General features: G+C 37.8%; 1 protein-coding gene across 1 annotated transcript in view; it reads right to left on the bottom strand.

Moving 5' to 3' along the window:
• TFB1M (transcription factor B1, mitochondrial) overlaps positions 1 to 22,820 on the bottom strand; it is a 71,411-nt gene that overhangs the window by 22,049 nt on the left and 26,542 nt on the right. The window contains exon 5 of the mRNA XM_026505114.4: positions 14,010 to 14,129. Coding sequence (XP_026360899.1) covers positions 14,010 to 14,129 — 120 coding nt within the window. The remainder of the gene's footprint in view (positions 1 to 14,009; positions 14,130 to 22,820) is intronic.

Raw genomic sequence — 22,820 nt, 5'->3', positions numbered from 1 at the left:
GGGAATTAGGAAAAGACTTGTTTAAATGATTGTTAAAGTACGGATCCCTGGGACACCTGGGTGGCTCAGTCGGTTAAGCGGCTGCCTTCAGCTCAGGTCATGATCCCAGGGTCCTGGGATCAAGTCCCACATCGGGCTCCTTGCTTTGTGGGAAGCCTGCTTCTCCCTCTGCCTGCTGCTCCCCCTGCTTGTGCTCTGACAAATAAATAAATAAAATCTTTAAAAAATTGATTCCTTTAGGAATCAAAATATTTTCTAAACAAATGTCATACTAAAAATAACTGATAAAAAGAATATTTTTATGCAAATTAATGTGACAGGATTGCTTTGACACCTATACGGCTCTCTCATTTGGCATAAGTGACTGGCTTTATTTGTAGTTTATGTATCCTGTAGTCCTATACTAAAAGTTTAGTGTATATATTCTATGGAAGTATACACACTCACACACACACACACACACACACTTCAAAAAATAATTTTCACGTAGCTCTGGAATATTTTCTCAAAACACAGAAATGTTTTGAACTCCAGAAAAGCAGCCATTTCATACAAATAATGCCTAATTCGATCCAGACTGGACACAGTAGTGATAACATGGTTTGGAATCCCTCCATCCCTGTAGGTTTTCCCCCTGCTGCATTCCTTCACCTGGAACCCTCCCACACTCACCCAAGCTCCGACTCATCCTTTAGGGTTCACGTGGGCCTCCTTTGCAAACACAATCCTGACTCCCTTCCAGCTCTGTACTCTCAGAGAATGCTCTATCACAAATTATTAGTTTACGTGATTGCATTTCCAATTAGACTGGGAGACAAGTGTCTTTTTTACGTTTGTATTCTCAGTGACTTGCAAAAGTGTTTACAAGAGCATGCCAGTCCTATTTCAGTCCTTCACATATGTACGCCGACTAGTTTAAACCCCAGAAGGACGCAGGGCGGCAGGTACTATTCTTAGTACTTAGGGGGAACTGATGAAAGAAAAGTACCGTTACCTAACTTGTCCAAGGTCTTCAGCTAGTAAATGGAGAGATGGCATTCATCCCGAGGGAACCTGGCTCTAGTCAGAGCAGGTGGGTACAAGGTGACACAGAGCACAAGGCTACACAGTACATATTACTGAATCTAAGTCTTGGTTTGCTCATGTGAAAATGAGGATCACACAACACCTACTCAGAGAGAGGCTGTGAGGATTCAATGAGATCATATGCACACAGCGTACGTGGGGGGTAAGCATGCAACGGACGCTGCCCAGTGGTTCCTGGTCTAACCCAGCGGTTTCCAACTGGGGTGGGGAGGTGGGTTTGAGCCTGCAGGGGGCACGCGGCAGCGGCTGGAGACATTCTGGTTGTCATAACTGGGAAAGTGGTACTGGAATATAGTGGGTGGGGGCCAGAAATGCTGTTAAATAGCCTACAATGTACAAGAGAGCCCAGGCAACAAAGAATTTTCTGGCCAAAAAGGTCAATAGTGATGAGGTTGAGAAGCTCTGGTCTAATGTATTTGAATATACTTAAACATTTTTTTTTCTAAATAAGAAGTTACCAAAACAAAATCAAAAGAAGGAAACATCAGAAAGCCCCAGATTATCATACTTATTTTACTGAGGGAGTAGATATGTGAGTATATGTATGTATATGTGTGTGTGTGTGTATCACCTAGCAGTTCAGGCAAAAAACGTAGACACAGGTTAAGTCAGAACTGGGTACAGGAATGCATAGATTTAAGAGAAACATAAGGGATGTCAGAAGGTGATAACTAGTGACTCACTGTGCAAGTAAAGGTGAAGGGGGAGCCCTCAGATGGCCCCCCCACCCCGGTGATACCTGCCCAGCTTGGGCAGGTGAGGTCAGTAGTCAGCACACTACATACATATGGGCAGGAGCAGCCTGCGGTATGGAGATGGAGGTTCAGTTCTGGAGTCAGTGTTTTCTCAGTACATTCCTCTTATTACCATATTTTTAGCTACATCGCTTTAGCATAAATTAACTTTATTGACTTTTGAGGATTTGTATCCTAGCCTACAATCTTGCAGAACCTGTTGCATATCTCTTCATTACCTCCAATAACTTTTTTATTCACTTCACTGTACTTTATACATACATAAAAGTATCACCTGCAAAAATACAATTTTGTTCCCTTCCTTCCTTGGATTTATAGTATTTCTTATTTTATTCTTGAGTAGTTATTAAAACATAACTAGTATTAAGATAAATTGTAATAGTAAAAATACCCTATTTCTATGCAATACTTAATTTTTAAGAAAGACTCATAATTTTCTACTTATAAAATTGGTTTTAGTTTACACATTTATTTTTAGACTCACCCACTTTCAAAAAGAATTTGAGGCTACTTACAATAAAATTGCTGGCATAGTAAGTACAAAGAAAACAATAAAGGTGAAAGACTAAAATTACAAAGAAAAGGAAGAGAGAAGAAATGCTATTAAGTAATCCTTGTTGAAGGCTACTAAAGGAATTAAACATGAAACTTAGCCTAGAACTTCTAAGCAACCAAATCACAGAAGGCCACACAAGAAATCTGACAGCTCTGTCTATGGGTAGGAGCCCCCCCTGAGGCTGCTCTCGTGCTTTCCCCAATTTCCCACTGGGCTCTGCATCCATCCCCCAGCTGCTGTGAGTGCACAGTGCTAACGGCTCACAGATCTGGAATTGCCTCCCCTGGTAGGTTAGGGCTCCACTGTGCCTAGGAGGTGGCCAGAGCCAAATACCGGCCACACAGGTGTACAACAGGCTGCTCCCTTGACTGACTCTGTGGGACAGTCTGTGTCCCAGAGCTCCCCTTTTCCCTGCCACCCTTTGACCCAGTGGGTCTGAAGTTAGTCTCCAGGCAGAACAATATCCCTGCTTAGTTTTTCCCCCCTTGCTTTATCCTGCTTCCCACACCACTCTTCTGAGAGCACTCAATATACCACTTTCACAAAAGTTCTTACCTCAATCTCTGATTCCACAAAACCAGACCTAACACAGAAGAGTATTAGTTAAACAGAAGAATATAAGTCTTCTGACCATATGTCCAAAGGATTCTCAAATATAAGATAACATACAACAGAAATAACCTCAATATCAGATTTTGAAAAACACAAAGGGATGAAAATGGCTTTCTTATGTGAATCCACCCATTTTACTAAGATCAAGATTATTTCACATGGAAGTCAAGGTCTCGACAACTGTCAGCAAGGATAGCTGAAAGCTTCTGAAATGTGATCCTCAAAGGTCAGGCATGGATGCCTCAAGTTCTGACCTTTTCTTTATAATGTCACGGATGTATCATCATTAATTCATCTAAAACTGTATTGACAGTATGCTTTAAATTTGTACCATGTTTAGGGATAACTTGCTCCATATGCGGTACTCCTAGTATGCAAAATTAGATATAAACTAGATATAAACTATATGAAGCTCTTAAAAATTAAAATGTATACAACTATGTCAGAATATACCAACTTAGTCCATAAATATTGGGTTATAATCATAATAGTTACCTTCCACTAACCGCCTCCAAATGCTAGATGCATTATTTCACACTGATTATCTCTATTTCTCAAAACAATCCTTCAAGGGTGACATTATTGCCCCAATTCGGGATATATTAAAGTTCAGCCTATTAACCTGACCAAATTCTCATAAGGGGCACATTCGAATTCCAGTAGGTCTAGCTTCCTTTAAAATATTTCCAGTTCGTCCACTAGAGTATGCTGTTCCTATCATGCTAATCAAAAGAGCCTGTTGCAATTCTCCTTTTATAGTGACTTAAACTACTAAGTTCAAGTACAGTATGGTGGTTAGACCTAAAGCCTATCTGTTCTGTTTGACGTATGTTAAAGATTTATTTTATTTGAGAGAGAAAGAGAGCACGTGGTAGGGAATGGCTGAGGGAGAGTAAGAGAGAGTCCCAGGCAGACTGCACTGAGCATGGAGCCTGACTCGGGGCTTGATCTCACAACCCCGAGATAATGACCCTGAGATCATGACCTGAACCAAAACCAAGCGGCAGATGCTTAACCGACTGTGCCACCCAGGTGCCCCTGTTAGAAGTATGTTAGGTTATGAGCCCCATGACCACAATTTTAAAAGAAAAAAAATGACATAGAATTTTAAGGTTCTAGCTAATAGCTTAGTAGTTCTCAAACTTGAGTAATGTGAAGATCAGCTTAAAAAATTACTGTAGAACCCCAGAAATATGTGGATTCTCAGGGGTCTAGAGATGTCAGATTGAAACAAGTTTTATTTGCTCATGGAAACATTTTTTAGTCATGAATTTGCACTGCAAAAGAAATATTTTGTCTTGTCATTGGTAACATAATTTAACTCAAAAGTGAAATGGAAATACAAAATTTTAAAATTCTAACTTAAACTCTATATACTATAAACTCTAGGAGATTACGGCACACTACAGTAAGCCAAATAATCTAATTTTATGACTCTAAGAGGTTGCATTTTCTGTAGATAGAAAAGAATTTGGGGTTCAAATTTTGGGGACAGTACAGAGAAGTTAATGAGAGTTTGGTAGAATTTAGGTCTACTAGCCAGGACAGGATTGTGACAGTTCCATGGAAGTAAAAGTTCTGCCATTAAAGCTTGATTATAAGTTAGTCTAAAGACCAATAAACAGAGGGGATTACAGATTCTCACAGGAAAAATCCGAAGTGGTTATAAATAAGCTCTTCTTGAAATACCACAAAAGAAGTGCCCGTATTTAATTTTCAGGATTGGTTGAGAATAAGTACTGAATTTTAGTAAGTTTCTTCGAGCATCTATAGAGAATTACACTCCCTCTCTCAATTCCCCAATGAACCTGCCTGTACCACTACTCTGACACTTAGCATGTTTTACTTGTAGTATGGTTATCTGTGTTCATGACTTTCTCCTCTTGTGTTTAGCAAGCTTTAGCCAAAGGGACAGCCTTATTTTAATCTTCTCTATAAAATTCTTCCCCTTTCTCACTTAAGAAAATAAAAATTTTAAAAATTTGCTCAATACAACTATCAGTCAAATATTTTCTGGCTTTCCTCAGAGTATTCCTGATCTGCTCTAATATGGTAAAACTACTTCAGAGCAGCACAGAATTCTTTTAGAACCAAAATTTAATCATTTGATTTACTGTTTTGCTTTATCATAATATTCTCTCTCCTCCTTGATAACTGCTTTCCTAGATTACAAATAAATTCGCTGCATATAACATTTACAACATGATGAAAAGCATGTAAAGAAAACTGCTGTGAATGTTTAATTTACCAAATAGCAAACATCCCTCAGTAAAGTGAACCAAAAATACAGCTAGCTTTTTTCCAAGTAAGTTTTTTCTTGAGGCCTTAATCCTAGAGGATAGAACATTTAATCAACTACACGTGTACCTTACCCCAAAATCAAAGATAAGGCTGGTAACAACCTCTAAACACCATCAAATGCCCTCAACTAGGTAATGAAAACAAAGAGAAACTTTCCACTAAAAATATTCTAAAATCAGCCTTGGTAAAATTTGAATAGCTTAAAGACCCTAACTATAGAAGTCTGAAAGTAAAGATCTTGGTTTGATGTATTTGGGTCTGACACTATTCAAAATGTTATATACACACACATGTGCGTTAACAAGAAGCAAGCAAGCAAACACGGTCAATTGGTTTTCTTTATTACAATGGCCACCTGTTCTAGGACAGAAAATACCTGAAAGCACAAATATGTTAAATCTAATGATGGCCTATAAGACATCTCCAGTCATCGAATTCAGTCTAGGATCTAATAGGGTCTATTATTTTGGAAGAAGTCATTTATAATGTCTGACACCTTGAGATGCTAAAAAGAGGTTGTACCGAGAATGAGTTTTCTGAGCCTGACTCAGAAAAAGCTGAAAACTGTTATGTAAGTGGAAGATGGACCGAATTCCTATACCCCAAAAGCTCAGCTAATTGGGGTGGACAACATGGCAGAGGAAGTGGAAGGTGGTAGCAGAGAATATGGAGACTTCCCAGACCATGCTTTAAGATGTACAAGTAGGTCTAACACTATTGTTTGGGACCCCACTCTAAATATATAATCTGTATCTAAATCTAAAAACCACATTATACAATTTTTTTCATGCTATTTATTTTCCTTAATAAATCTCAAATGACATAAGGGAAACTTTACAAGACTTTATCTTGGAGAGTTTCAGCAAGCAAGGAGACATCTGTTCCTCACCAGCTATAAACTCCCTGAAGGCAGACTCCATGTCAGCCTGGGCCCTCCAGTCCAGCTCTGCCTAAGCCCAGGTCTTTACATGTAGTAGCTGCTCAATACACATTTGAAAAAAAAAAAAAATAGGTGAATTCTTATATGTCCTGTAGTGACTTATCCAGTAGTAGTTTTGATAAAATGGACATCACTGTATTGATTTTTATTTTTGGCAGAGAAACTTTGTAATTAACTCTCTTCTGTAATTAGCACATAATAGTAACAGCCTAGTTTAATATCCAGCTATTTTACACAGATGATTAATCACAAGTAACATTGCCAAAATAGGGTCTTTCAAAAAAGTGGAGAAAGGACTGGAAGAAACAGTGGAGTAGGAGGATCCTGAGCTCACCTCATCTCACGGACACAGCAAGAGAATGGCTACATCTGTGCAATTATCTCTAAAACTGACCTGAAGACCAGCCGAACAGACCTTCCAGGGAATCACAGAGAGGATGCAACACTGGAAAGGGGAGGGAGGTCAGAGATACAGTTGGGAACCAAACCCCCAGTGAGACTAACCACAACGAGAGGGACAACATAAGCACAGAGAATCGAGAGGATGGGACCCAACACCAAGCACCCCAGGCACTGGGAAGATAAGTACCCATGACAACTGGCTTTGAAAACCAGTGAGGCTTAACTTGGGGTACTTTAAAAATCAGGGGGATTAGTAACTCCAGGAGAGCAAGAGGGCATAGGAAACTTAGTCCCCACCCTTAAAAAGCCAGCATAATAAATAACTCCATCCAAGACACAGCACAAAACTAGCAGTTTGAAAAGTGACTATAGTATACATGAAAGAGATTTACTTACTAATCTCAAAATGTGCACTAGTGGGGCAAATCTTTAGATCTGAGAAAAAAGTGCTGGCAGACAACATTTCTCATCCTCTCTCTCAGCGTAGACAGCTGGACATTTGTGGGAACCAGCAGTAACACTCTCCACCTGTCTAGCTAGCACTGCATGCCCCTCCCCATGTTCACCTGGTGGACCGGCCCCATCTAACCTGCCTGCATTGGCAGGCATCCCTCCAAAGTGGCTCTTGCCCTACCACACACTGCAAACAGCCCTGGTAGCGAGCGGGACCACTCCAAAGTGACTTCTGCCCTGGGGAGGGGGAAAACCTCAGTGTGTCCACACCTCAGTGTGTCCAGTTCTAGTAGCTGAGACTTTCAGCTGGCTACGCAGGGACAAAGTCCTGCCATCCAGTGTGTCCACAGCTGTGGCAGAGGCAGACTGCAAACACCTAGTCTGACTGCTGACCTTGCCCACCTACAAGCCCGTGCAGTCTTCAGACAGGCCCCTCAACAATGCAAGGACTGAACCCTGTCCAGTGCACCCACAGCATGCAAAATGGATCACTGCAGCTGACCGGGCTGAAGACAAATGTGGCTCAGTCACAACAGTAGGGCGTATGCAGTCCACACAGGATACCGCCCTGGAGCACCTGCTTCTGGTGACCAGGGGTCATGTGCTATAGGGCACCACATGATTTCTCCTACACTAGGCCATTACTTCCAAGACCAGGAGACTTGGCTGACCTCCCTAATCCACAGAAACAAACAGAAAGCTACACAAAAATGAAGAGACAGGAATATGTCCCAAATGAAAGAATAGGACAAAGTCACAACAAAAGACCTAATGAAATGAAGATAAGCAAAATGCCTGATAAAAAATAAGAGGAATGGTCATAAAGATATTGGACTTGAGAAAAGAATGGGTGAACCCACTAAGAACTGCATCAAAAAGAGAGAAAATATAAACGAGAACCAGTCGGAGATAGAGAATTCAAGAACTGAAATAAAAAGACACAATAGAGTGAATCAACAGCAGATTAGGGGAGGCAGAAGAATGGATCAGTGATCTGGAAGACAGAGTAATGGAAAGCAATCAAACTGAACCGCAAAAAGAAAAAAGAACAAAAAATGAGAATAGGTAAAGGGAACTCAGTGACATCAGCAAGTGTAATAACATTTGCATTATACAGATCCTAGGAGGAGAAAATATAAAAAGGAAGAAAACTTATTTTTGAAGAAATAATAGCTGAAACCTTCCCTAATCTGGGAAAGGAGATATCTAAATCCAGACAGCACAGAAAGCCCTTAACAAGAATAACCCAAGGAGGTCCACACCAAGGCACATAATAGTCTACGGCCATACCATTCTGAATGCCCCCGATCTCGTCTGATCTTGGAAGCCGAGGCACATGATAATTAAAATGTAAAAAAGTAATAAGAGAGAATGTTAAAAGTAGCATGAAAAAGAAACAGTTACATAAAAAGGAAACCCCATAAGGCTATCATCTGATTTTTCAGCAAAAACTTTGCAGGCCAGAGGGAATGGCAAGATACATTCAAAGTGCTGAAAGGAAAAAACAAACAAACAAACTGCAATCAGGAATATTCTACCCAGCAGGGTTATTATTCAGAATTGAAGGTGAGATTGGGGCGCCTGGGTGGCACAGCGGTTAAGCATCTGCCTTTGGCTCAGGGCGTGATCCCGGCGTTATGGGATCGAGCCCCACATCAGGCTCCTCCTCTATGAGCCTGCTTCTTCCTCTCCCACTCCCCCTGCTTGTGTTCACTCTCTCGCTGGCTGTCTCTATCTCTGTCCAATAAATAAATAAAATCTTTAAAAAAAAAAGAATTGAAGGTGAGATAAAGAGTTTTCTAGACAAACAAATGTTAAAGGAGATCATCACCACTGAAACAGACTTAAAAGAAATGTTAAAAGACACTTGAGTGGAAAGGTCATAACCAGAAGAAAATTATGAAAGAAAAAACTTCACAGATAAAAGCAAACTTCTAACAATCCGGTAGAGTAAATCACTTATTAAGTCAGTATGGAGGTTAAAACACAAAAGTATGATTAAAGGAGGTTAAAACACAAAAACCAAGGGATTTCGCTTTTTACAAAATAAAAAGATGTAAAATATGATACCATATGCATAAAAAATGGTGGGGGGAGTAAAAACTTAGTGCTTTTAGAATGTGTTCAAACTTAAGTAATCATCAACTTAATACAGACCGCTTTACACATAAGATGATATATAGGAGTCTATTGGTAACCACAAATCAAAAACCTGCAATAAATACACAAAAAATAAAGCAAAGAAATTCAAACATAACACTGAAGAAAGCCATCAAACCACAGGGAAGAGAGCAGGAGAAGAAGAAAGGAATAGAGAACTATAAAAACAACTGGAAAACAGTGAACAAAATGGCAATAAATACATACCTATCAGTAATTACATGTATACGGTCTAAATCCTCTAATTAAAAGACATAGGGTGATTGAATGGATTAAAAAAACAAGATCCAACTATATGTTGCCTATAAGAGACTCACTTCAGATCTAAAGACACATACAGACTGAATGTAAAGGGCTGTAAAAACATACATTCAAATGGAAGCGAAAGAAAAACGTCAGGGTAGCAATACTTATATCAAACCAAAAAGACTTTGTAAAATGAAGACTGTAACCAATGACAAAGAAGGGCACTACATAATCATAAATGGAAAAATCCAACAAAAGGATGTAACAATTGTAAATAGCTATGCACCCAACATAGGACCACCCAAATACATAAAGCAATTATTAATAAACAAAAAGAGAGAAACTGACTATAATACTATAATAGCAGGGGACTTTAACACCTGACTTACATAAATGGATAGATCATCCAGAGAGAAAAATCAACAAGGAAATGGTGCCTCTGAACAATACAATAGATCAGAGAGCCTTACAGATATATTCCATTCAAGAACATTCCACCCCAAAATAGCAGAATACACATTATTTTCAAGCACACGTGAAACATTCTTCAAGACAGATCATATGCTGGGCCACAAAACAAATCTCGATAAATTTAAGAGTGAAATCATATTGAGCATCTTTTCCGACCACAACGGTATAAAACCAGAAATCAATTACAGTAAAATATATGGAAAGAACACAAATATATGGAGGCTAAACAACATGCTACTAATCAATGAATGAGTCAACCAAGAAATCAAAGAGAAAAAATACATGAAACAATGAAAATGAAAACACATCAGTTCAAAATCTTTGGGATGCAGCAAAAGCAGTACCAAGAGTGGTTTACAGCAACACAGGCCTACTTCAAGAAACAAGAAAAATCTAAAAACAAAACAAACAAAAAAAAAACCCACAAAAAACCCCAAAACCAAAAAACTAACCAAACAAAAAAACCAAACTAACCATACAACTAAGACAGAAAAAGCAGAACAAAGCCCAAAGCTAGCAGAGGGTAGGAAATAATAAAGATTAGAGCAGAAATCAATAATATAGAAGCAAAAAAAAAAAATCAACAAAAACAAGAGCTGATTCTTTGAAAAGATAAAATTGATAAACCTTTAGCCAGATTCATAAAAAAAAAAAAAAGAGGACTCAAAATTAAAATGGAGGAGAAAAAATAATACCACAGAAATACAAAGGATTATAAGAGCATATTATAAAAAATTATACGCCAACAAATTAGACAACTTAGAAGAAATGGATGAATTCCTAGAGATCAGATAATCTTCCAAAACTGAATCAAGAAGAAATAGAAAATTTGGACAGACCAATTATTAACACAATTGCATCAGTAATCAAAACTCTCAGCGATGAACAAAATTCCAGGACCATGGCTCTACAAGTGAACTCTACCTAACATTTCAAGAAGAGTTAATACTTAGTCTTCTTAAACCATTCCAAAGAAACAGAAGAGGAATGAAAACTTCCAAATTCATCCTACAAGGCCAATATTACCCTGATACCAAAACCAGTCAAAGACACCACAAAAAAGAAAACTACAGGCTAATATCTCTGATGAACAAAGATGCAAAAATCCTCACAAAGTATTAGCCAACCAAATTCAACAATACATTTAAAAAACATTCACCTCAATCAAGTAGGATTTATTCCAGAAATAGCAAGGGTAGTTCAATATTTGCAAGTCAGTCAGTATGATATATCACATTAATAAGATAAAGGATAAAAACCGTATGATCATCTCAAAAAGTGCAGAAAAAGCATTTGACAAAATACACCCATTCATGATAAAAACTCTCAACAAAGTGGGTTTAGAGGGAGCATACCTCAACATATTAAAGGCCATATATGAAAAACTCACAGCTAATATCATTGTTAATGGTGAAAAACAGAGCTTTTCCTCTCATCACTTATTCAACATAGTACTGGAAGTCCTAGGTGCAATCAGACAAGAAAAAGAAATAAAAGGCATCCAAATTGGTATGGAAGAAGTAAAACTGTCACAATTTGCAGATGACATGATATTATATATGGAAAAACCTAAAGGCTCCACCAAAAAACTATTAGAAATGAGAAATGAATTCAGTAAAGTAGCACGATACAAAATTAATATATCGAAATTTATTGCATTTCCATACACTAATACCACAGTAGCAGAAAGATTAAGAAACCAATCCCATTTAGAATTGCACCAAAGAGAATAACATACTTAGGAATAAACTTAACAAGGAGGTGACCACCTGTATTCTGAAAACTATGAAACACTGATGAAAGAAACTGAAGAGGACACAAACAGAGTCTATACTCACAGACTAGAAGAAACAACATTGTTAAAATGTCCATACTACCCAAAGCAATCTATATATTCAATGCAGTCCCTATCAAAATACCAGCATTATTTCATAGAACTAGAATAAATAATACTAAAATGTGTATGGAACTACAAAAGACCCCAATAGCCAAAGCAATCTTTTTTTTTTTTTTAAAGATTTTATTTATTTATTTGACAGAGAGAGAGACAGCAAGAGAGGGAACACAAGCAGGGGGAGTGGGAGAGGGAGAACCAGGCTTCCTGCCAAGCAGGTAGCCTGATGCAGGGCTTGATCCCAGGACCCTGGGATCATGACCTGAGCTGAAGGCAGACGCCCAACGACTGAGCCACCCCAGGTGCCCCTAGCCAAAGCAATCTTGAGAAGGAGCAAAGCTGGAGGTATCATAATCCCAGATTTCAAGGTATACTACAAAGCTACAACAATCAAAACAGTATGGTACTGGCACAAAAAAGACACGTAGGTCATGAGAACAGAACCTCTGTTCTCCACTCAATCTTTGACAAAGGAGGCAAGAACATACAATGGGGAAAAGACAGTCCCTTTAATAAATGGTGCTGGAAAAACCAGACAGCTACATGTAAAAGAATTAAACTCAATTTTATTACACCATACACAAAAAAGACCTAAAGACCTAAATGTAAGACCAAAACCGTAACACCCTTAGAAGATAACAAAGGCAAGTAATCTCTTTGACATCCCCATAGCAACATTTTTCTGGGTATGTCTCCAGAGGCAAAGGGAAACAAAAGGAAAAATAAACTATTAGGACTATATCAAGATAAAAAACCTTTGCACAGCAAAGGAAACCATAGAATCAAAAAGACATGAAATAACAAATGTTGGTGAGGATGTGGAGAATAAGGAACCCTTGTGCACTGTTGGTAGAAATGTAAATTGATGAACCACTGTGGAAAACAGTTCGGACATTTCTCAAAAAATTAACAACAGAAATATCATATAATCCAGTAATCCCACTACTGGGTATATACCCAAAAAACCCCACAAAAACACTAATTTGAAAAGATATATGCGCCCCTGTTTACAGCAGCATTATTTACAACTGTCAAGATATGGAAGTAATCCAAGTGTCCATTTACAGATGAGTGGATAAAGAAGGTGTGGTATGTATGTATCACACACACACACACGTATGTATGTATCACACACACACACACACACACACACACACACACACACACACAGAGGAATATTACTCAGCCATAAAAAATGAGAGCTTGCCTTCTGTGATAACATGGATAGACCCAGAGTGTATATGCTAAGTGAAATATATCAAACAGAGAAAGACAAATACCATGCTTTCAATTATATATGGAATCTAAAAAACAAAACAAATGAACAAACAAGACACAAAGAAATAAACCTAAAACAAAGACTTAACTAGAGAACAAACTGGTGGTTGCCAGAGGGAAAGTGGGTAAGAAGACGGGTAAAATAAATAAGATTAAGAGGTACAAACTTCTAGTTATAAAATAAGCCATAAAGATGAAATCTACAACATAGGGAATATACTCAGAAATACCGTAATAATATTGTATGACAGATGGTGACTACACTTATTGTGTGAGCACTGAGTAATGTATAAAATTGCTGAATCAATGTCACACACCTGAAACTAATATAATACTGTATGTTAAATTGTACTTCAATAAAAAAAGGTGGAAAAAAATTCACAATAAAATGTTTGATGTAACTTGATTTAGAGGTTTTTTTTTTTTTTTTTTTTTTTTTTAATGATTTTTTATTATATTATGTTAGTCACCATACAGTACATCCCCGGTTTCCGATGTAAGGCTCGATGATTCATTAGTTGTGTATAACACCCAGTGATTTAGAGGTCTATTCAGAAATCACAAAACAAATCTTGATTTCTTTTTTTGAGGATTAGGTGACCATATAACTTATCTTCCATACTGGAAAACTTTGAAGAGTACAAGTACCACCACCAGGGCAACATGGATAAGCCTAGGCATTTGGTCACTATGAAGAGGAGAAAAATTAGGACAAGAACTATTCACACATTGAGATTTTTCTTACTCTGGAGAGAGAAAGTACAGTTCGCATATAAATGAAAATCAAGTTCTACAGACAATTTCCTATGCCACATCCTCAGATGAACAAAGATTTACAAATAAACAGAAACTTACCTCTGGTTTAGGGACAAAAGCCTGACCCGGAATTGTCAAGATGTGCTGAACATCGCAGAGGTACTGGGCCATAACAGAAAGGCGACTACGCTGTTTGCTTCCTGTATTGGCTGTCAGTCTCTATGGAAGGACAAAAAGTTTTAGCAAATAATTAATACAGTCTGATGAGATGGAATGCAGCCAATATTCTATTATCTATGGACACTAGATGGAGTTTTGAGATAAATTTTAAGAGCATAGGCTATCCAACACATGATACACAGGCAGCACAGGGAACATTTTCCTCCAATATCAACTGAAGTACACCTAAGAAGTGTGAATTATATCCTATATAATGTACTCAGAAACCAAATAAGAACACTTCCCCAACTGGATGTTGGGGATTTTCAAACAACTGTTATATTCTGTAGAAGAAGGTCCTATATGAAACAAGTAATCAATATATATTTGATGAGTGAAGAAATTAGCAAGCACAATTAAGGACTAAAGATGCTTATTTCATTTTATGAATTACCAAAAATCTATGAAGGAACATTTTCAATGGTGCACTTCTATTTAAATGTAATAAAACCTTGAATATTCACAACTCTTGGAGACCTATTTTGGAGAACTGATTTTTGCAAAAACCAGGAATTCATTCTTTTAAGAACCCAAACACTTTAGTTTTAAAATTAGGTATATCTAAATTAACTCATAAATGCAATACAATTTCAACCAAAACCTCCAAAGGATTTTTTAAAAAGTCCTTTAAATTAAATTCCCTAAAATTTTATATGGAAAAGGCAAGGGCCAGGAATAGCCAGGAAGTTCCTGAAGAACATCAATAACATGAAGAGAGCTGGGGCAGACTCGCCATAGCAGATTATCAAAATTAAGGCAGTGTGGTATTGCTCCGGGTATAGACAAACACACCAATGGAACAAAGGCCTTGGAAACAGACGCAAGAGCATGTAGATATTTGCTATGTGACAGATGTGATGTAACAACCACTAACGGGCGAAGAATGGACCACTCAATAAGAGATACTGACATAAGTAGGTATATCTACAGCAGGAAGAACTCCCTATCTCGTACCATAACCAAATATAAATTCCAAGTGAATTAACAATAAGAAAAAAGCAAAACTTAAAAATTTTTATAAGTATTTATGACCCCATGGTAGGGAAAAATATCTTAAAGATGCAAAAGTAGAAGTCATAAAAGACTGACATTTTGCTCTATTAAAATTTAAAACTTCTGTATAATAAAAACAGTACAAACATACATCACAGACTGAGGGAAGATATTTGAAACTCCTATCTGACAAAGAATTAGTGTTCAGAACATAGAAGAAACTCCTACATATTAATTGCCAAAAAATAAACAATAGAAAATATGATAAGAAATAAGAGCACACACATGAACCATAACCATAAACTATGCTCAACCACGTTACAAATGAGGGACATACAAATTTAAACTCTAATGAGATACAATTTTATATCTGTGAAATGAATAAAATTTAAACAACAAAAAAGAACTTGGCAGAACCTAGAATTGGTGAATATATGAAGCCAGAGGAACTCCCATGTACTGCTGGTGACTGGTACAAGCACTTTGGACTACAATTTGGCAACATATACGGGAAAGCTAAAGTTGAGTGCACCCTCACAACCCTTTAAGTCTACCTTTAGGAATAGATTCTAGGGAACAGCTTATATACTTCCACAAGGAAGTACTGTGGAACAATGTTCACTGCAACATTGTGCATGCATAGCTTCAAAAAAGGCAGAAAAACATATAGGCCATCAACATGAATAAGTAAATGGTGTTACCAACATAGATCCCCAAACAGAAAATAATGAAGTGGCAGAAAATACGTAGAGCATGATTCCATTTATATAAAAACTTCAAAACATTATTCCTTACAGCTTCCTCTCTGTGTATATGTATCTATCAATGCATGCGAATGATGAATATCAATTTTAAGAGAGTATACTCAGAGAAGAGAAAAAAAGGGGATAGAAGAAGGTACCAAGCATAGCTACAATATTTCATTTCTTAAAAAAAAGACAGGAAAAATAATGGCAACATGTTAAAATTAGATTTGAAAAATTAGGTGCACTGGTTTTTTAAAAATGTATCCTGCTTCCCTTGTGTTCTTAGAGTTCATTGGGTATTCTAAACCTCTTGTAAATGATACAGGGTCAACATTACAAACAGTACAAAGCACATAATTTGGCTTGTAAGAGCTCTGCCTTAAGTAAGATAAAAAAAAATAGGTTTTAAACAGAGATGCTCAGAAAATTTCCTCAGGGCAAATTTGTAGATTTTGTAGCATCTATTGTTACTCAGAAGCCATCCCTCCACCTCATCCCTCTTTTCAAATTATCTGCCTCTTGTCTATATTTAGACATCTGAAGTTATTGGGAGGCTGAGTTCAGGATAAGTGATGAGTTGCTTTAGTATAAAGGACAAAGTAAATTCTTCCTCCTAAACTGTAAAACCAAGAAACGTATATATTCTCAAACAAATATGAAAACAAAGACAAACACTGGAAGCACATATTTAAAGAATAAACTTATGGATCAAATGGTAAAAAATATTTCTAGCTCCTCATAAATTTCTTTTGGAGCTTAATTATACCATTGGCATGAAAGTAAAAAATTCAAAGCGCACTGTACAACTGGCATACTTCAAAGCAGTTGTGTAAAACTAAAATCCAGCATGAACATAATCACAAAATTAAAATATAAACCAAAAAAAGCCTGCACTTGAATATTATTATTTCATGCTAAATTCTCTTCCAATATTTTACTTTACATCTCAAAGATGTTTTCACTGATGAGTTCAACGAAATGTTAAAAATCACTTTAACCCAAAAGCAAACAAGGGAGGCATGCAGGGTAAACACTCTGGACATAAAGACATGTTTAAGTATATTTCACTTAGAGCGCTAGATACCCACTCCTACCAGGGAATCCTGACCCATCCAAACTTTGCAGCAAATACACCTAGGCTGTGGTGATGAAAACGTGTGAACTGTATATTTGAATTTAGAAGGAAGCAACACACACACATACCTGTGTGAATTCATTATGGAATAATTCAAGCCACAGAGCAGAAAGCTCTGCAAAAGACTTCATTAAAAACCAGCACAATCAACCATTCAAACATGAGTTAATACTTCTGTGATAGAGAGGTTATATGTAAAGCTATGAAAATTCAAACTCCATTACAAGATAGAGGATTTAACAAACAACAAAAGGCCAGGAAACCAAACCAGTTAATTTTCAGTAAAAGGAAACCTCTAACCCTTGAAATGTTAAAAGCATTCTGAGTATAAGAAAAACAAGGGGTCAAATACACCACAAGGACAATGTTCTTTTCTTCCTTATGCATCTAAAATAATTTTAAGTACAAATAGAAAACTACGCTTGTTCTTGAGAAGCTACACAGCCAAATATCAGGGACAATGAAAACTAGATTACTGGCGAGGTGACTCCCTCCCTCCCTGTTATGATGTGACCATTAAATAGCCAGGGTCCCCTGAAGATGGGAGGACATAAACAGGCTAATTCTGGACCCAGAAAGAAAAGACCACAGGTCCGGTCACATGGAGAACTTGAACATCATGACCTCAGCAGAAAACATAAAACCTGTTTTCAAGTTCAGCTTTCCCTGTAACTAGCTCCATGACCTTCTGGAAGACATTAAACTACTCTGAGTCTCAGTTTCATCATCTATAAAATGAGGTTAGATGAGATTTGTTAAGGTCTCATTTACTGCTACACAATCTGATTCTATTTTATGAGCTGTAACTTTATACTGTCTATATGTTCTTTAATGTGTGTGAGCTGAATTCTTCTATTTACACCCCGCAGACCTAGAGAGGAGGGAAGAGGATTGTGTTCATTTACTTCTGTTCTGTAACTCACAGCAAAGCAAAGTGAATGTTTAAAAGTGCTATCTGTGGAATATACAATTACAAATATGACAGTGTCAAGAACAAACAGAGGTTATGTAAGAAAATGCTGCTATATATTCTCCTGTTGAAACTTTCTTTTTTTTTTTTTTTTTAAAGATTTTATTTATTTATTCGACAGACATAGAGACAGCCAGCGAGAGAGGGAACACAAGCAGGGGGAGTGGGAGAGGAAGAAGCAGGCTCACAGCGGAGGAGCCTGATGTGGGGCTCGATCCCAGAATGCCGGGATCACGCCCTGAGCCGAAGGCAGACGCCCAACCGCTGTGCCACCCAGGCGCCCCTCCTGTTGAAACTTTCACTTACAAAATGTGAAAACTGGTCAGAGGACAAGTATTAACCATGCTTCTAAAGCATTCCATAAATTATACATTCAATATAAACTCTTCTCAACATTCATACTAGAATTTAACTAAAATCAACATTTTTTTTTTGGTTAAAAAAAAATAATTGCATATGGTGGAGTTAAAGCAACACTATTATTAATAACCACAACTGACATTCTGAGTCACTGAAAATATTACTCCACCTCTTAAGCCTCTGTTCCTTTGCATTTTCCCCCAAAAGAATTAGAGTACATGGTGTTTTTTCATCTCTATTGTGTTACTCAAGAACAGAAATACCATAATAATCATGTTATCTGAAAAAATAAAAGTCCAAAGACAAATCAAAAGGCTGAGAAAACAACAAAGAAAACTATTAATATGGGCTCGACTCAAACATACAGAAGAGAGTTAACAGATTCATGAGCAGGAAATGACACGGACCTTCGGAAAGTGGTGATGACTTAGTGTTCCAGACAAACACAAAAGGGTCCCACATTTTTGTGATGGAAAATTCTAAGACTACAAGAAAAAGATTTTATGGGGGCACCTGGGTGGCTCAGTCGTTAAGTGTCTGCCTTCGGCTCAGGGAGTGATCCTGGCGTTCTGGGATCGAGCCCCACATCAGGCTCCTCTGCTGGGAGCCTGCTTCTTCCTCTCCCACTCCCCCTGCTTGTGTTCCCTCTCTCGCTGGCTGTCTCTATCTCTGTTGAATAAATAAATAAAATCTTAAAAAAAAAAGAAAAGAAAAGAAAAAGATTTTATGGCTAAATACTCAGAAGCAAAGCTTCCTATCCTTGGCATTACTGACATTTTGGGCTGGTCAATGTGAAGTAATTTTCTGCTGTGAGGGGCTATCTTGTGTACTGAAGGATGTTTACCAGCATCCCTAACCTCTATCCACTAGACACCAAAAGCACCCCCCCACCGTTGTGACAACCAAAAAATGTTTTCAGACAGGCAGAACCTAAGAATGTGGCCAAGTAGGAGGATCCTGAGCTCCCCTCCTCCCATGCACACACCACAGCTGTAGCTACATACGGAGGAACTCGCCAAAGAATGACCTGAAGACTCTCAGAACAGCTCTTAGACAGCTGTAAGTATGAAGACGAAGCCACATCAAGAAGGGAAAAAGGGACAAAGACGTGGTCAGGTCAGGAACCAAACCCCGGAACTGACACTCGCAAGTGAGAGGGGCTATCACAGGTGCAAAGGTCCTCCCTGAAAAGTGAGAGGTTACAGCCCCACACCAGGCACCCCCCACCCTGGGAATCTGCACAGGAAGATAAGCTCCCATTACTTGTTTTTGAAAATCCACTGGGCTTAACTTCAGGAGAACTGGAGAGCTAGAGGAAACTGAGATGCCACGCTTAAAGGGACCATGCACAATCTCACTTGCTCCGAGACCCACCACAGAGGCAGCAGTTTGAAGACTGCCCGGGCCATACATGAAGGAAATTCACTAACTAGTTTTAGGGAGCATGCCAAAGGAGCAAGGTTCTATAAGAAGTTTATCCAAGAATAGAAATTCTTCTTGCTCTCCTTTCAGCCTAGACATCTGATGCTGGTGGGCACCAGTCTGACACTATCCATATACCTAGCTACCACTGCATGTCCTAACCCAGAGCTCCCCTGCAGACCTGCCTTGCCAAACCCGCCTTCCTGGCATGCATTCCTTGGCTCTTGTCCCACATACCCGGCAGATAGCCTTGGTAGAGACTGTTGCCCCTAAAAGCAACTCCTGCTGGGAAAGTGAGGGGGCATCCCTGCCCACCAGTGCACCTGCTGGAATCATGGCCCAGTCACAACAGAAGGGTGCACACAGCCAACACAGGGGATACCCCTAAAACAACTGGTTCTGGTGACTGTATTTCTAGGCCCCACAGCACACCTTCCATATAAGGCCACTACCTTCAATGCCAGGAGTCATAGCTAACCTACCTAACATATATAGAAACAGACAGTCAGACAAAATGAGCAGAGGAATAGGTTCCAAACAAAAGGACAAGACAAAAATCTAAGAACTAAGTGAAAAAGAGATAAGCAATCTACCTAATTAAGAGCTCAAAGTAATGGTTATAAAGATGCTCACCAAACTTGGGAGAGGAGTGGATGAACTGAGTAGATTTCAACAAAAAAAATATAAGGAGCAAATCTGAGCTGAAGAATACAATAACCAAAATGAAATACACAACAGAGGGAAACAACAGCAGACTGGAGGATACAAAAGAACAGATCAGTGATCTGGAGGATAGGGTAATGGAAATCATTCAAGTTGAACAGCAAAAAGAAAAACGAATGAAAAAAATGAGGACAGGTTAAGAGACCTCTGGGACAACATCAAGCATACTAACATTCATATCATAAGGGATACCACAAAAAGAAGAGAGAAAGGGAAAGAAAAGTTAATTTTAGGAAATAATAACTGAAAAATTACCTAATCTGGGAAAGAAAACCCAGGTCCAGGAAGCACAGATACCTCTGAACAAGTTGAACCCAAGGAGGTGCACATGGAGACACATTAATTATTAAAATCCCAAAAATTAAAGAAAAAGAATCTTAAAAGAAGCAAGAGAAAAGCAACTAGTTATGTACAAAGAAACATCCATAAGAGCTGATTTTCCAGCAGAAAATGTGAAGGCCAGAAGACATGATATGTTCAAAGTGCTGAAAGAGAAAAACCTACAACCAAGAATCTCTACCCAGCAAGAAAGATTATTACTCAGAACTGAAGGTGAGATCTAAGAATTTCCCAAACACACAAGTTAGAGGAGTTCATTACCATTAAACCAGCCTTGCAAGAAATGTTAAAGGGAATTATTTAATCAGAAAAGAAAATACCATAACTAGAAGAAAATCATAAAAGAAAAATTTTCACTGGTAAAAACAAATATTATACATTAAAGGTAGTTGATCAATCCCTTATAAAGCTAGTTATGAAGGTTAAGACAAAAGTAGTCTAATCAACTATATCTACAATAATTAGGAATATGTAACATAAAAAGATATAAAATAGGACATCAAATACATAAAACATGGGTAGGGGATAAAATAGTAATACTTTTAGAATATGTTCCAACTTAAGCCACCATCAACTTAAATAGAGGACTACAAATATAGGTTGTTATATATCAACCTCTTTTGATTATAAACACACACACACACACACAAATAATACACAAAAAAAAATCAAGAGAAAAGGAATAATAGATCAACACTGAAGAAAGTCATCAAATCAGAAGGGAAGAGGGCAAGAGAAAAGAGAACTAGAAAGAAAACTAGAAAACAATGAATAAAATCACAAGTACATACCTATCAATAATTACCTTAAATGTGAATGGACTAAATTCTCCTATCAAAAGACACCAGGTGACAAGCAGACAGAAAAATAAGACCCATCTATATGTTGCCTACAAGAGAATCATTTCAGACCTAGAGACACAGACTTAAAGTGAAGGGATAGAAGATATTCCATGCAAATGAAAGTGAAAGACAAAAAGTTGGGTAGAAATACTTAACATTGGACAAAACAGACTTTAAAACAAAAACTAACAAAAGACAAAGAAGGGCCTTAGTAATAAGGTTACTTATTGGAATAAGTTTATTGGAATAAGGTTATTCCAATAAGGCTGAAGAACTGTAAATATCTATGCACCCAACATAGTAGCGCCTAAGTATATAAACATAGAGAGCAAATATTAACAGAGACAAAGGGACAAAATGTAATATAAGAATAGAAGGGGACTTTAATGCCTCTCTTATATCAATTGATATTTCACCCAGACAGAAAATCAACAAGGAAACAGTGGTTTTGGATGATATGTTAGACCAAATGGACTTAACAGATATACACAGAACATTCCATTTAAAAACAGAATACACATTCTTTTCAAGTGTACATGGAACACCCTCCAAGACAGATCGCTTGTTGATCCACAAGTCTCAATAAACTTAAGATTGAAATCCTATCAAGCAGTTTCCAACCACAATAAGGCAAAAAATAAATTACAAAAAAAACCCCCCAAAACTGGAGGGGTGCTGGGGTGGCTCAGATGGTTAAGGGTCCAACTCTTGGTTTTGGCTCAGGTCATGATCTCAGGGTCATGAGATCAAGCCACATGCTGGGCTCCATGCTCAGGGAGGAGTCTACTTGACATTCTCTCTCTCCCTCTGTCCCTCCTTGCTGCTGTTTCTGCTTGTGCTCTCTCAAAATCTTAAAACAAAAAACACCTCAAAAAAAACCCTGGAAAAAATGCAAACTTGTGGAGGCAAAAAAACACACAGTATTAAACAACCAGTGGGTCAATAAAGAAAGCGAAAGTAAAAAAACACCTTGAGACAAATGAAAATGGAAATACAACATCCCAAAATCTCTGGGATGCAGCAAAGCAGTTCTACGAGGAAAGTTTATAGAGATATAGGCCTACCTCAAGAAATAAGAAAAATCTCATCTATTTAACCTTACACTTAAAGGAGCTAGAAAAAGAAGAACAAAGCCCAAACCTAGAAGAAGGAAGGAAGTAA

Source organism: Ursus arctos, unplaced genomic scaffold (genome assembly GCF_023065955.2).
Source record: "Ursus arctos isolate Adak ecotype North America unplaced genomic scaffold, UrsArc2.0 scaffold_13, whole genome shotgun sequence".
In the NCBI taxonomy this organism is placed as follows: Eukaryota; Metazoa; Chordata; class Mammalia; order Carnivora; family Ursidae; genus Ursus; species Ursus arctos.
This window is presented reverse-complemented; position numbering and strand designations above follow the sequence as displayed.